Source organism: Aristolochia californica, unplaced genomic scaffold (assembly GCF_029961685.1).
Source record: "Aristolochia californica isolate CCGP_79_NKW_82.1479 unplaced genomic scaffold, dmAriCali1.0.hap1 SCAF_13, whole genome shotgun sequence".
Taxonomy (NCBI): Eukaryota; Viridiplantae; Streptophyta; class Magnoliopsida; order Piperales; family Aristolochiaceae; genus Aristolochia; species Aristolochia californica.
The window spans coordinates 5,090,000-5,103,171 of NW_027181804.1; the positions used below are offsets into that span (position 1 = coordinate 5,090,000).

Genomic DNA, 13,172 nt, shown 5'->3' on the forward strand with positions numbered 1-13,172 from the left:
TCCGAACCAAGGTAAGAAAGAGAAGAAAGAAACACTTGTTGATCAATCAAACCGTGCAAATTTCAAAGGTTTTATTAAAGCTTCTTATCCCTTCCTGCAGTCATAACACAACAGTTGTTGCAATTACAGAGTGTCCGCTGGTAAGAGCTCTGAATCTGCAATTTTGGTTTTTTTTATCACATGTGTTTGTCAAAATTCCTCTTTAAACTGTGTATTCTTAAAAGTTTACTGCAGTCATAATGCAAAAGTAGTTGCAATTAGCAATTACACAGTGTCCGCTGGTAAGAGCTCTGAATCTGCAATTTTGGTTTTTGTTATCACATGTGTTTGTCAAAATTCCTCTTTAAAATGTGTATTCTTAAAAGCTTACTGCAGTCATAATGCAAAAGTTGTTGCAATTACAGCGTCTCCGCTGGTAAGAGCTCTGAATCTGCAATTTTGGTTTTTGTTGTCACATGTGTTTGTCAAAATTCCTCTTTAAAGTTTGTATTCTTAAAAGCTTACTTTGTCAGATGACAAGACCCTGTCGAGGGTGTTTGAGGTCAGCAAAAGGACATATGGCACTTTTGCAATCTAGCTTTTGGTTTTTTTTAATGTTTGGTGGGTGGTGTCGTCTTGTAGATGGTGGTAATATTAAAAAAACGAATCATGGTGGTGACGAACACCTGATTACAGCTTTAAGACTTCTTAAACAAAATAGTAAATCTGATCCCACACAACACAGGATACAGGAACCTAATTTGTGGATCCCTCCCTATAACCACGTGAACTGAACTGAGGATGCCTAATTACAAGTGGACGCCAAATTTAGTGGCTTGGTTTTCTTCTTGTGTTTGGTCTTACAGAGTTTGTTTTTCCTCCATCTGTCTTCTGTTCATTGAAACATTGAGATGGCTAGTGGAATTAAGGCAGTTAATGCGCGTGCTTGGTGACATCAGATAGTCAGATCTTCTTGAGATTTCATCAAAGCATGAGAGGAGACATCATACTTTATTGGGTTTATTTTTTATGAAGCATAGTGTCTATGTTTGTTATAAAGTTTTGATATACTTGAATTTCTTATCAGTATCATTCTTATCACTTCTTGCTTGGCTTTTGATCATCTTCTTCATATCCACTATCTCTGACTGCTTGACTTCACTAATTCTATAACCCCAGTGGATTGTGCTCTTGTACCTTACTTTGGTTAGATCTTTGATGGCAGCCTTGATCAAGCAAAAACGAAAGTGAGCTTATTGAAAGGACAACAGTGAGTTTGTGAAACTGTTTAGGCCCTTCATTTTGAGGGGAATGAACCAATCTTTCTTTCTTTTCTCATTTCCCCAACTATGTGAAACTGTCTCTTCTATTCTGCTATGTTCTTAAGCTAACAAGACAACATATAAGATAATAAAAGAGAAGCCTTATGAGTTGTATTTCATTGGTTGGTGGAGACTGTTCTAGTAGAAATGATACCTAAGAAATGTTGTCAGCTACACACATTTTCATTGAGATGTCTAATCACTTTTAGTTATTTATCCATTATCTATCATTATTGGTAGAAGATTGCTCCCACTGAAGAGGTCAAAAGAGCAATTACAACATGACCATTCGGAAAAATATACTTGAGCAGGAACAAACAGTACCCTCACTTTCTCTTCTGATAAAAGCTATCGTCATTCCTTATCTCGTCTCTTCAGTGAGATGGCCCCATGCTTTGCTTAGCTGTGGCACTAGTGGCAGCATCCTAAATTTCACAACTTCTGAGTCACATATACCAAACTGCTTTTCAAAAGTTAGGTATAAGCTGCAAAGAAAGAGACTTTTTGAAAGAAAAAAAAAAACCTTCATAATTCAGATGCCTGTGCATTTAGTTGAAGGGTACCTTCCTGCTATGATTCTCGAAGGAAATTCCTTAAGAAAAGTAAAAGCTACATATGATGAATGGGGCAAGATGGCATTTATTCTACTTTTAAAGGTAAGCTTAATTTTCCTGATACCATCTGTTGAAGAGGCCACTTTTCTAGAAGATTTCTTGAGCTACCAGAAAGTGAGAGCAGCAGGAAACGCATTTGGAAGGATCAGACCATGCAAATGGAGACACCATTTCCTTCTTGCCAAAGGAAAGATTGTGCTACTGTGGGTAACATCAGATGCTCCACTGCCGTGAGGAAGCTTACATTTTTCTCTGTGTCAAGTTGTATCCTGTTTTCTCAATAATTGAAGTATTGGATGCTTTTTAAGTTTGAGGTAACAATACATCTTTTCTCGCAGAGTGGGATCACACACATCCACTAGATTTGGCGACCATTATTAAAGGTGAAGATGATTAATTAATTCAAGGGAAGATAAGAATTTCAACAAATACTTGGATATTCAAGCCAGCATTTCCAAAAGGTACCAAACCCATTTTTCAGGTCCAAAGCGTCGAATTTGAACTTCTTGTCTAGCATCTTTTGACAAATTGTTTTGCTCCTCCAGGGAGCTCACAGAAATGATTTAGTAGTAAAACAAGACTGGAATATGGCTTTGTTTACTTCACATGCTTTTTTGGGTTTCTTAGTCAATCACTTGTTAGGTATATTCTGATCATAATTGGACTGGAATTGGATTCAGCAATATTGCATAATTGGTTGTTGTTGGTAATGTTTCAACAGATTGATACCTGGAGATCAGCAAAAGGTCTGGAAATCTTTCCAGCATCTTTCACTAATGGTGCAGCTCCATCATTCAAAGGAGAGGGGCAGAAGAAAGTTATAGCATATTCTAAATAAAGCTGATTTCTTTCTTCTAAGTTTCTGGTTCCACATCTTAGGAGCTTCATATGGACATTCACTTACAGAAAACCAACCAGGCAATTAAGCTGTAATACAACTAGAGTGGAGGGGGTTAAAGAATATGCCCTGTTCGAAGTATTCTTTAAGCTACGTTTTCATATAATTATTTCCTCAAGAGCTTCACTAGTGTGGCTTCTGTGAAATGAGGGAGTGTTTGCTACAGCCATTCTTGGTGTCCAAACTCAAACGGCCCACTAGATACCTGACCCAAATTGGAAAATCAGTGTCCAAATCCAAGCCCAGTTACTTGCTGCCCATTGCCTTTCGAAGTCCACATGAGCCTTTCCCATACACCTTGGATTTGCACTACCGGTCTTGTGAATACCCAATGCAGGCCCAGAGCAGATTAATAAATCCCTCTCATGTTTGGAGAGGCGCCGGTCGGGGAATTAAAAAAAGTATTAAAGAAAAGGGGAGTCAGAATTAGAAAGCCATTTTTTTCTGCTTTCGTGAAAGACAGAAAAGCTACCCCTCTTTTTCTCCTTCTCATTTTCCGGTGTTCTGTCCGAGAAAACACTTTCCAGTGTACACTCCGATTCACCTGAATCTCCACGTCTTCTTCCCCGTGACTGTGAAATGTGGAGTGGTTGTGAGGAACTGGCTAGGGTTTTGATTTGGGGTTGGTGGTGGTGGTGCTCGTTTCTTGTTTTTTTGTTTTTGTTTTGTATTGTTTTTAAAGTAGAGCGGTTTGTGTGCAGAAAAGAGAACAGTTCTCGATACGAAACGCTGCCAGAGAAAAGAGCTCGAGGCCTTCCTCACGTGCTCATCATCGATTTATCATGTGACTTCTCTGCTGAGCTCGGCTTCGGTCATCCGCATCATCATCATCAGCAGAGACCAATCGTCCTCGTCGTCGTTTTTTCTCACCTACGCGCACTCTCTCTCTTCATTTTTTGGATTTTTTTTAAATTTTTTTATTTTGTGGCGAAGTGGAAAAATGGAGCTCGCATTTCTCAATATTTGTCAGTAGACTGAGCGTCTGTCTCGAATTTCCGGAATGCGTTAGGGTTTTCGCATCCGGTATGGGCTGTTTGCAGTCGAAAACCAGCAATGTTCAGTCACCGGACGAGGAGTCAATACAAGCAGAGAAACCGGATCAAGGTGTTTTATTCTCTCTCTGTCTCTGTCTTGCATGTTTTTCGAGTATCTAGTTCTCATTTTTTGTGCTATTCAGCTAATGAAGATCCGGGGGAGCAAGATAGCCAAATACCTGCATTTAAAGAGTTCAGTCTTTTAGAGCTCCGGACGGCTACGAACGGGTTCAGTAGCGACTGTATTGTTTCGGAGAGCGGCGAGAAGGCGCCAAATGTTGTATACAGAGGGAAGTGGGAGAGCAATCGTTTGGTTGCAGTAAAGCGCTTCTCGAAACAGTCGTGGCCGGATGCGCAGCAGTTTGTGGTAAAGGAGGGGTGTTTACTTTCTCTTTTTGTTTTTTTAATTTTTTTTTGCATGTCTTTTGCACTTTGCGGCGAGATTGCCGTGTTTTGTTACATTTTTTGTTTTTGGATTTGTTTGCTTAATCAGTGCTATAGTCTGATCGGCACTATCTGTTATTTTTATCTAAAATAGGCAGAGGCTGCTGGGGTTGGCAAAGTTAGGCATAAGAGATTGGTAAATCTAATCGGCTGCTGTGCCGAGGGTGATGAGCGACTTTTGGTTGCAGAGTATATGCCTAATGATACTCTCTCGAAGCATCTGTTCCACTGTATGATCTCCTTTTTTTTATTCTTCCGTTTCTGGAACTAACAACTATATATTAGTGAATCACTTTACTTTTTTACATCTTTTTTCTTGGATGAAAAGTTTATTTGTTTTATGTGCGTGGTGCTTTGAATCACCAGCAGTCGGGTGTTATTATTTGATTGTTTGTGAAGTGCCCCTAACCCAAATGGAGCTTGTAAGGCACCCTTTACGGGGGAATGGTGGGGCGTTTCCATGATTAAAAACACAATCAGGATTGTAATTGCGTTCACTGTATGAGATTTGTGCTTTTACCATGGCATTTAAACTTCAGTCTTCATTCCCTACCTCATGTTGGTATTCTAAAGAGGGAATGCTTCAATGACCTGTCAGATTTGTAGGTGCAGGTTGGAAAGTGTCCTACTTCACGGTGTCATCACGTCAAACCTGTTTGCTTAGATGCTAATACATTATGGCACACAAGAAGAAGCTTTTCCTGTCCAGGTGTTAGAAGTTCTCTTTTGATTTTTGTGACTTTCCAGTGTCCCAGCAAAGTAACAACATTTTCTGAACCTTGGTGTTCTTAATTTGAGCTCATGTCAGCATCAAATTTTTAGAAAACCTCACTACGAGCTCTGCTCAGAAAAATATGGTATTGTCATTCTTCACTATAACGGAATTGGCTGAGGATGATATAAAGTGCTCCATTAGTCCTTATGAAACCGGTACAAAGTACTCTATTAGTCGATAGATATCAACCGATAGAAAGTGCTATATCAGTCTGCGATACCTCTTCAAAAAAATTTGATTCTTATTGGCCTATGTGTCCTGTGATACAGCTAAACATGGTTTTACCCTGTTATTCCACTCTGACATAGCTTCCAACCACCAATTTAGTTTGGTCTTCATTTCCATTAAAAAATATCAGAACACAAAATTTTCTTGATGCAAGTCTGTGTACTATTTTAACTCAAAATGGGTCCCAGTATTGTCTGCTCCTTGATGGCATAAGTGTTTTTGCTTAAATGCGGAGCTTTAACTGAAGCATGGGGAGAAGTAGTGATTTTGCTTTTAAAAAGTTCTTCTTTGTGTTTCTTTCCACTAGAGATCTTATGCAAAATTCTCTCCTGACTGTACTTTTTTCATGTGATTCAATTACTGAAAGGAGAGCATGCAGGTGAGTTTGGAAAACCTGGCTCATTTCAAACATGTCATTGAAATAATTTCTATTTGCATCTCAACTTTGAAGACACTTAAGTCTTATTTTGCTTTTGAAAAACCAGTGTTACTTTTCTATATGGTTTTTTCATAGTTTTGCTAGATGTCTCAATCATACTTTTAGTTATACTTTCTTTTGCAGCTCAATAAATAATAGATTATTTTCAATGCTATAATACAGTTATGGAGTAGGTTCTATGCTTCATTACAGGGGACAAACAGCCACTACCATGGGAAATGCGCGTGAGAGTTGCACTTTATATTGCACAAGCACTTGACTATTGCAACTCTGAGAACCGGAAGATCTATCATGATTTGAATGCATATAGAGTTCTTTTTGATGAGGTACGCCTCATATATATTCTATATATATGCATTTTGAGTTCTCTTGTATTAGTATTATAGTTCATATGCAAAATTGTGCTATGTTAGTTGGGCAGTTGATTAGGCATTGGTTAATCTTAAAATGTATTTTGATAGGTGAGCAAGTGCAGTTCATCTTTTGTAGCTATTTGTTTGTTTGTAGTGCCACGGTATCAGTAACTGCTATATTGACAAATTTAAGCAGAAAAAGTGTGTGTGCATGTGAACCTTAGGTGGAGAGCTATGATTTCTAATTTCTGATAATTAAATAGTGAAATTACAGTTTGTGGAAACCTGTATCCAGGTTTTAGACTCTGACTAATCTTCAATTCTTTAGATTTTGAGTTCCTTTGAAATCTTTAGCAAGTCAGCTACAACAAGGTTCTTCCGGCCTTCTCACATACTTGTCCTACAAAGCAAGCAAAGTAAACATTGGAGATTGTCCATGCCCAACACCTCCATCGAATTTAAAATACAGATGAGCTTAGGAAAATAAGCTTCTGTTGGACCTGAGTGGAACACTTTGATAACGGATAAAGAAATATTTAAAGAAGCTTGGAACTGAAAGTGTAAACAAGGGTGAAGCTGGAGAGGGGGGGGGGGGGGACAATTTCCTCCTTAAAATTTTGGAGCCTCTATATTTAGCTTTTTCTTCATAATTGCTTTCTCATTCCACAAAATTTACCCACTGTCCCCACAAATTTACACTCCCTCTCCCTCCCCCTTCTCTTTCTCCCTTTGCCCCTCATACAATTTGCCTTTCTTCCCACAAAATTTATGCCCCTTCTCTGTCCCCCTCCTCTTCTGCCCCCTTTCAAAACTTTCCAGCTCCGCCACTGTGTGTAAAGATTTAGATTTGCTTCATTTGGAGTTGTTCTCATCAAAATTTAGCATAATTTTATATGCCCTGCTTCAGTTGTCAACTTCTTTTACTGTTTCTTCTTGCCACTTCTTGCCTAAAGACTTCACATATGGAGGCAGCTGAAACAACTTACTGAAGTTTATAGTGTGGAGAGATTGAGAATGGTTCAATAATCTTCTATATAGAAAGATTACCATGTTAATTTTATTTTGTACAAGAATGTGAAAAAAGGTCTCTTCGGATATTTTATGACCATATCTGATATAAGTGGCATCTGATATGTCACTATTTAAAGTGCTGGAGCTCACAACATAATTTGATGGCAACTAATGACGTTAGGTTGCAGAAAGATTAGAAGGGTTTTATCCTAGGGAAAATTTGAGGATTAGCAATTAGTTGTGCTCTCTATCCTGCATTCCTGGCTTCTTGTTAGGCGCTTTTGTTTGATAATTAATCATGCCAGCCTCCTCTATCCCTCCCTCCCTACCACTCTCTCTCTCTCTCTCTCTCTCTCCTCAGCTTAGGCCCTTCGCTTGAGCTCTCTTGAGGCAGGTACCTAACACTTCTCTTGATGGCACTAGTTTGTATTCAAAAATTTGCTTTCAATAATTGCCTCCTAGAAACTGTTAAGACATTCTTGGACCTAGGTATTAATTGCATTTTTTAATATAAGTCTTATGTTTTATCCATAATAGCTCCAAAATATCTCATTTGTATGACAGGATGGTGATCCTCGATTGTCAAGCTTTGGTCTTATGAAAAATAGCAGAGATGGGAAAAGTTATAGTACTAATTTGGCATACACCCCTCCAGAATTTCTACGTACAGGTAAAGATGTTAATTTTGTCCTGTTGGCATTTCTACACTTAAATTTGTTATAAAGCCTTCATAAACTGTTTCTGATATGATGTTGTTCTTTGCAACATCTTTATCTCTTACATTGTTAATGAACGTCGTTTTCACATTTCAGGCAAGTTAAAGAACTCTTCTCCCATGATATTTGCTTGTACAAGCTCAAAACTAGATGGGTTACAGATTAACTGTTTGAGTCAATCCCACGTTAGACCGATTCTTGCACAAGAGAGGATTCTGACCAATTCAAAGCCCTGAACTGAATTGCCTGCCTTAAATTTTTAGTTGACTCACTCAAGTTGTGAGTCTTGCTAAGTTGCAGGAGGACAAGTAGGTCCAAAGGAGTTTCGTTCTTTTATATGAGAAGTATAAAAAAGTAGATTATATTTTTAAATTTTAAATGGGAAGGTATTAAAAAAGTAGGTTAAACAGGCTATCTTTATTATTTTAATTGATATGTACACAGATTTTGGTCAAAGGCTTCTTTCATGATTTTAAATGTTATGTGAAGAAAATATACTTAAAAAGGTATTTTTATTTTAATTGAGATAAATGAAAAAATAGTCACAGTCGTGTTATCATTATTTCTTAATAGTATATAAAGAAATGTAAATTAGAAAGGGCTTTTTCATCATTTTATGTAATTTGTATGCAAGAACCTACATAGTTCAAAATGGTATGTAAGAAACAAATAGATTAAAAAGTGTGTTTTATTATCATTCTTCATGACATGTATGGAAGGACTGAGGATTTTTTTCTTTATATTCCTTAATGTGGTTTATAAAGATTGAATATGTATTTTTGTAATTATATAATATAAAATAGAAATATTATTTAATTTAAATTGTTATAAATTATGTTTGTGCCATATAGGTTCAGTAAAAATTTAAATGGGTTCGTCTTGGATATCCTATAACCTAATAAGTTATATTGGTGTCCAAGCTTTTTGGGTTTTTCTGGATGTCCATTGGCTTTTTTGAATAATTTGGCCTGGGTATGGATTTGAGTAAACTCAACTCATTGACAGTCTTATTTAAAGGCTTCATAAAAAAAAAAAAAAAAACAGTCTTATTTAGCACATGTCAACCTATTGGTTATATCACTGGGAATAAGCCCACGTAGATAAGTGTTAAGAAAATATATTTGCATTATTTTTGTACTTAAAATATTGGAAACTAACGAGTATGAATAAGACTACAATAAATAAGTTAAAAGTGGGTTGCTTACTGGATGTACTATGGGGTTTTAATGGTTTGGATTGTATTAGTCTTGGCTAAATCTAATCCATTGGCAGTCTTTGACATTTGATTTCTTATTTGGTTGGATAAGATACTCAGTGATTTCTTATTGACTTGGAGACTTCAAATTCAGCTTGTGTAATAACCAATCTGTCAACTCTTAACAGATACCTATTTAAAATGGATAGTGTATAGGATTCTTGTAATAGATCCTGCTTTCCAAACGTCTTATCCTCTGGATCGCTTTCCTGAACTCTTTGGTCAACCCTTTTCTTTGTTAGTGAATTCCTGATAATTCTCTCATGGCTATTCATTTAAATTCTTTCTGGTGAGTGTTTTTCATAATTCTACCAAAGAATCAGTGTCATATCATTGATGTACAGAATATCAATTACTGAAGTTCTATTTGGGAACTTGAATTTTGGCAGGTAGGGTTATCCCAGAAAGTGTAATCTACAGCTATGGAACCGTTCTTCTTGATCTTCTGAGTGGGAAACACATTCCCCCAAGCCATGTATGGTGCTTTCCATCTCATAAATTATTTGAGATTCACTTTATAGAGGTTTTCTGTGACTACAAAATCATTATGGCAAAATATCTTTGGATCAATCAGCTATTCTCTTATTGTTATCCCTGTTGTTTGCAATCAGATTGTTCCTGATAATGTTATGAACTACGAATGTGTATGATGCATACAACAGAAGTTCACATTAACATTGTTACAACAAAATGGTACTCAAAAAGCTTTGCTCAAGTCGCAACTAAGTCAACCAGATGGTGGGGCTCTGTTAATGCTTGTGTCTATTTGTAGAGAAGAAAGCATAACTGAATCTAAATAACATTTTATCCATCTGGTGACTTATCTCTGGGTGCTAGTTTTATATTATCTTTTGTCTATAATTACATTTACTTATTTTTATCTAATTTAGTAATATAAAAGTCCAATGAGGATCTTGAAAAAATAAGTTAAGAGGAGGGAATATTCTTAACCAGTCAAACTTAATTGGTCTCTCGTCAATAAGCTAATTTTATATGATTTATCCTATGGATTAATGACTGTTATCTTGCAGGCATTGGACATAATCAGAGGCAAAAATGTGTTGATGTTGATGGATTCATCCTTGGAAGGGCAGTATGCCAATGAGGATGCAACAAAGTTGGTTGAGCTTGCTTCTACATGCCTTCAGTCAGAGGCAAGAGATCGGCCCAATACCAAGTTCCTTTTGACTGCGGTGGCACCCCTTCAAAAACAGAAAGAGGTAATGCTTTTCTCAATATCACTGTCAGAGAAGTGATAAACACTCTCTGGTTGTTTTTACATAGAAATATTATATAATTCAACCATTTTATCATTTTTATTCATAGAATTCTATCTGAAAAGTTCAAAATGAGGTCTTCAAGTTTCAATAACTTCCAAAGGGAGGACTAAGACTTTATCTTAGCTCATTAGCGGCTCTTTCCCAAAGGTTGCGAACAGCTGATTTTGCAAGCTACTGTTAGAAGGACAGTTGGCATTACTATCCTTACTTTGTTATCTTGTTTTTGAAACTTATGTTCTATAATTACTTTATTTGCAAATATTGTCTGCATCCAACTATTTTTCTTTAGAAAAATTACCCAACTTACAAGAATACCTTCACTTTAATATATTTAGAACAAAGCCATTGTCTCTATGTTATCACTAAGAATTGGTAAAAATAAGAGAAAAACTCAACTGAATTTCGGTCAAGAATGAATAAGATAAGAAATAGGCGTGGAAAGGAATAGAGTAGAGTTTGAGGCCAATCAACTAGGCGTGAGCTCAACTCGAGCAAAAGTTCACAGGTTCGAGCTTGAGAGGGTTAAGCAAGAAAGAAAGCATTCCAGATGGGGAAGCTTTGGGGGCAAGCAAGAAAGACAGAATTCTAGATGCTGTGTTCTTGTTGAATTCCATATTTGAGAGGGATGGAGGGGAAGGAGAAGAGAATGAAGACAAGTTACTAAAATACAAATACTGATTTACTGCTTCTGCTGCAGCTACTACCGCTGATAATAGCACATATCATTATTATTCAATGTTACCATTGTTCTTAATATTTCTTGTGATTCTTTTTTGGAGGAAGACTAATAGTTCTTGTGATAAGAGTAGCTCAGTTCTATTTGTTGTGGTAGTAGTAATAGTAATATTAGTAAATATGCATGTAGTTTAACTGGGTCTGGATTTGTTTTCAACGACACATTAGTAACTTGGCACTTGTTTGAATTTTCTTGACGGTGATACAGGTGGTATCACATGTTTTAATGGGTATACCAATAATGACAGTTGTGGTACCGACCATGTTATCTTCACTTGGAAAGGCTTGTGCAAGGATGGATTTGACTGCTGTACATGACGTCCTCCTTAAAATAGGTTATAAGGATGAGGAGGGTGCTGAGAATGAGGTACCTCAAGTTTAGTCTTTTCATAATCATATTTGTCTGTTGGTTTGACGAACTGAAAAAGTAAAATAGTAAGAACTCAATGAATAAAAAAAGACAGCTTGCTCAAGAAGCATCTCTTTTTGGTTGAGGCTATCTGTTTCTTTATTTGTGTAGGCACAAATTTGATTTCTTTAATCTTGTTGTTCTAATGCTTTTGTCAGCTCTCAACAATCTGACATGTGTAACTTACTCTTCTCTGCATTGGCATGGATATGAAGCTGTCATTTCAAGAATGGACGCAACAGGTCCAAGATATGTTAAACACAAAGAAGTATGGTGATATTGCCTTCAGGGACAAAGATTTCAAGAGTGCCATTGACTACTATTCAAAAGTATGTTCCTGTGCTCTGATCCATCAGAGCTGTTTTCAGTCATTTGGAGCCATTTATCCCATCTTTTTTTTGAAGAGGAGGTTATTATATAGGCCAGTTTTTTTTTTTTTTTTTCTTGTTACTGTCTCTGCTAGCATGAATGTTGAAAGTAAACCAGAGAAACAACTTCTGATGGGGAAGTTGCTGAAAATGTGACCGAAAGTGGAAAATGGAGGTGGAATTCAATTCACCTCCTTTCAAGCCTAAAATAAGAGGAAGTAAATACCTCACCAGCGGGTGTGATTTCACTCTCTGGACAATTTAAACCTCATAATTGCCTGACTACCCCTTGTTGTTGTCACTAACAGAAAGAAATGTATGCGAGTCATCTTCAATTTCTGTTTCTCCTTTTGATTCACTTTTTTCTGCACTAAGTCTTTTGTAATCTTTATGAATGCAGTTAGTGGTGATGATGTCTGTTCCTTCAGCGACAGTATTTACCAGAAGAGCTCTCTCATACTTGATGAATGGCCAACCGGAGCTTGCACTACGGGATGCAATGCAAGCACAGGTTTGCATGCCCGAGTGGCCTACTGCCTTCTACTTACAGGCTCTCGCACTGTCCAAACTTGGAATGGAATCCGATGCCCAGGATATGCTGAACGATGGTGCTGCCTTCGAAGCCAAGAAGCAAAACAACTGGCGAAATTGATTCCGTTAATAGCTGGTCAGTGGAGCCAGTATTTAGTAATCGTGAGTAGCCATTACTTGTAAAAGTTTTGAGGGAAATGTACGTATAAAATTTCAGGGAGCGAATGGGCATGGGTGTTGGCTCTTCATCACATATGGACATGCCTGTTCTGCTTTGAATGGGCAAGTCCGAGGTCAGCCATGAAGGAAACACTCTCAGAGGATTTGTTTATTCAGGGATGCAGATCGAGTTCTATATCAAAACCATACTTTTTTTAACAAATTCGCATTATTTGATAGCCCAAACACAACTTTTTGAACAAAATTCTCAGATAGCCCGGTCTTTTCTACAGTTGTCTTTATGGGAAAATATTCCATAAAACTGAAAGACAATCAGTGTATCGAAATCTTGTTTCTGAAGTTAATGAAGTTATTAAAACGTTTAGAGTGACACAATTAATGAAAAAAGTAAAAAAACGCATTCACAATTAATTGACACAACGATTTGTTAATCCACTTCCACTTTCACTTGTATACTTTCTTTGGTGTCTTGCCTTGGAGATATACCTAAAAAAGGAAAAGAGATCTTCCCTTTAGGCTTCCAGATTTATTTGCCCATGGATTTTTGGGTTACCACAACTTGTTCATTTGCTTTGGGTACACTTTTTTGTTTTATGCTATT

General features: G+C 37.0%; 1 protein-coding gene across 2 annotated transcripts; it reads left to right on the forward strand.

Annotated features, from left to right (window-relative positions):
* The first annotated feature begins 2,968 nt into the window (after window positions 1-2,968).
* On the forward strand, window positions 2,969-12,773 carry LOC137948168 (serine/threonine-protein kinase BSK2-like). 2 transcript variants are annotated; one of them, XM_068794144.1, is made up of 11 exons: window positions 2,969-3,435; window positions 3,515-3,917; window positions 3,991-4,214; window positions 4,386-4,521; window positions 5,926-6,059; window positions 7,662-7,767; window positions 9,458-9,543; window positions 10,100-10,288; window positions 11,292-11,450; window positions 11,708-11,821; window positions 12,261-12,773. In XM_068794144.1, the coding sequence occupies exons 2-11, from the start codon at window positions 3,839-3,841 to the stop codon at window positions 12,510-12,512; spliced, it is 1,479 nt and encodes a 492-aa protein (XP_068650245.1). In that variant the 5' UTR covers window positions 2,969-3,435; window positions 3,515-3,838; the 3' UTR covers window positions 12,513-12,773. The 2 variants fall into 2 exon arrangements, with proteins under 2 accessions (XP_068650245.1, XP_068650246.1); XM_068794145.1 differs by lacking the exon at window positions 12,261-12,773 and having other exon boundaries at window positions 11,651-11,730.
* Window positions 12,774-13,172: the final 399 nt, after the last annotated feature.

What these genes read in the sequence shown, in the direction of transcription:
- LOC137948168 (XM_068794144.1), top strand. Translation starts at nt 3,839, where the DNA reads ATGGGCTGTTTGCAGTCGAAAACCAGCAATGTTCAGTCACCGGACGAG. An exon ending in ATAGAGTTCTTTTTGATGAG is followed by an intron (nt 6,060 to 7,661) that starts GTACGCCTCATA and finishes TTTGTATGACAG; the next exon opens with GATGGTGATCCTCGATTGTC. An exon ending in AGGAGGGTGCTGAGAATGAG is followed by an intron (nt 11,451 to 11,707) that starts GTACCTCAAGTT and finishes ATGGATATGAAG; the next exon opens with CTGTCATTTCAAGAATGGAC.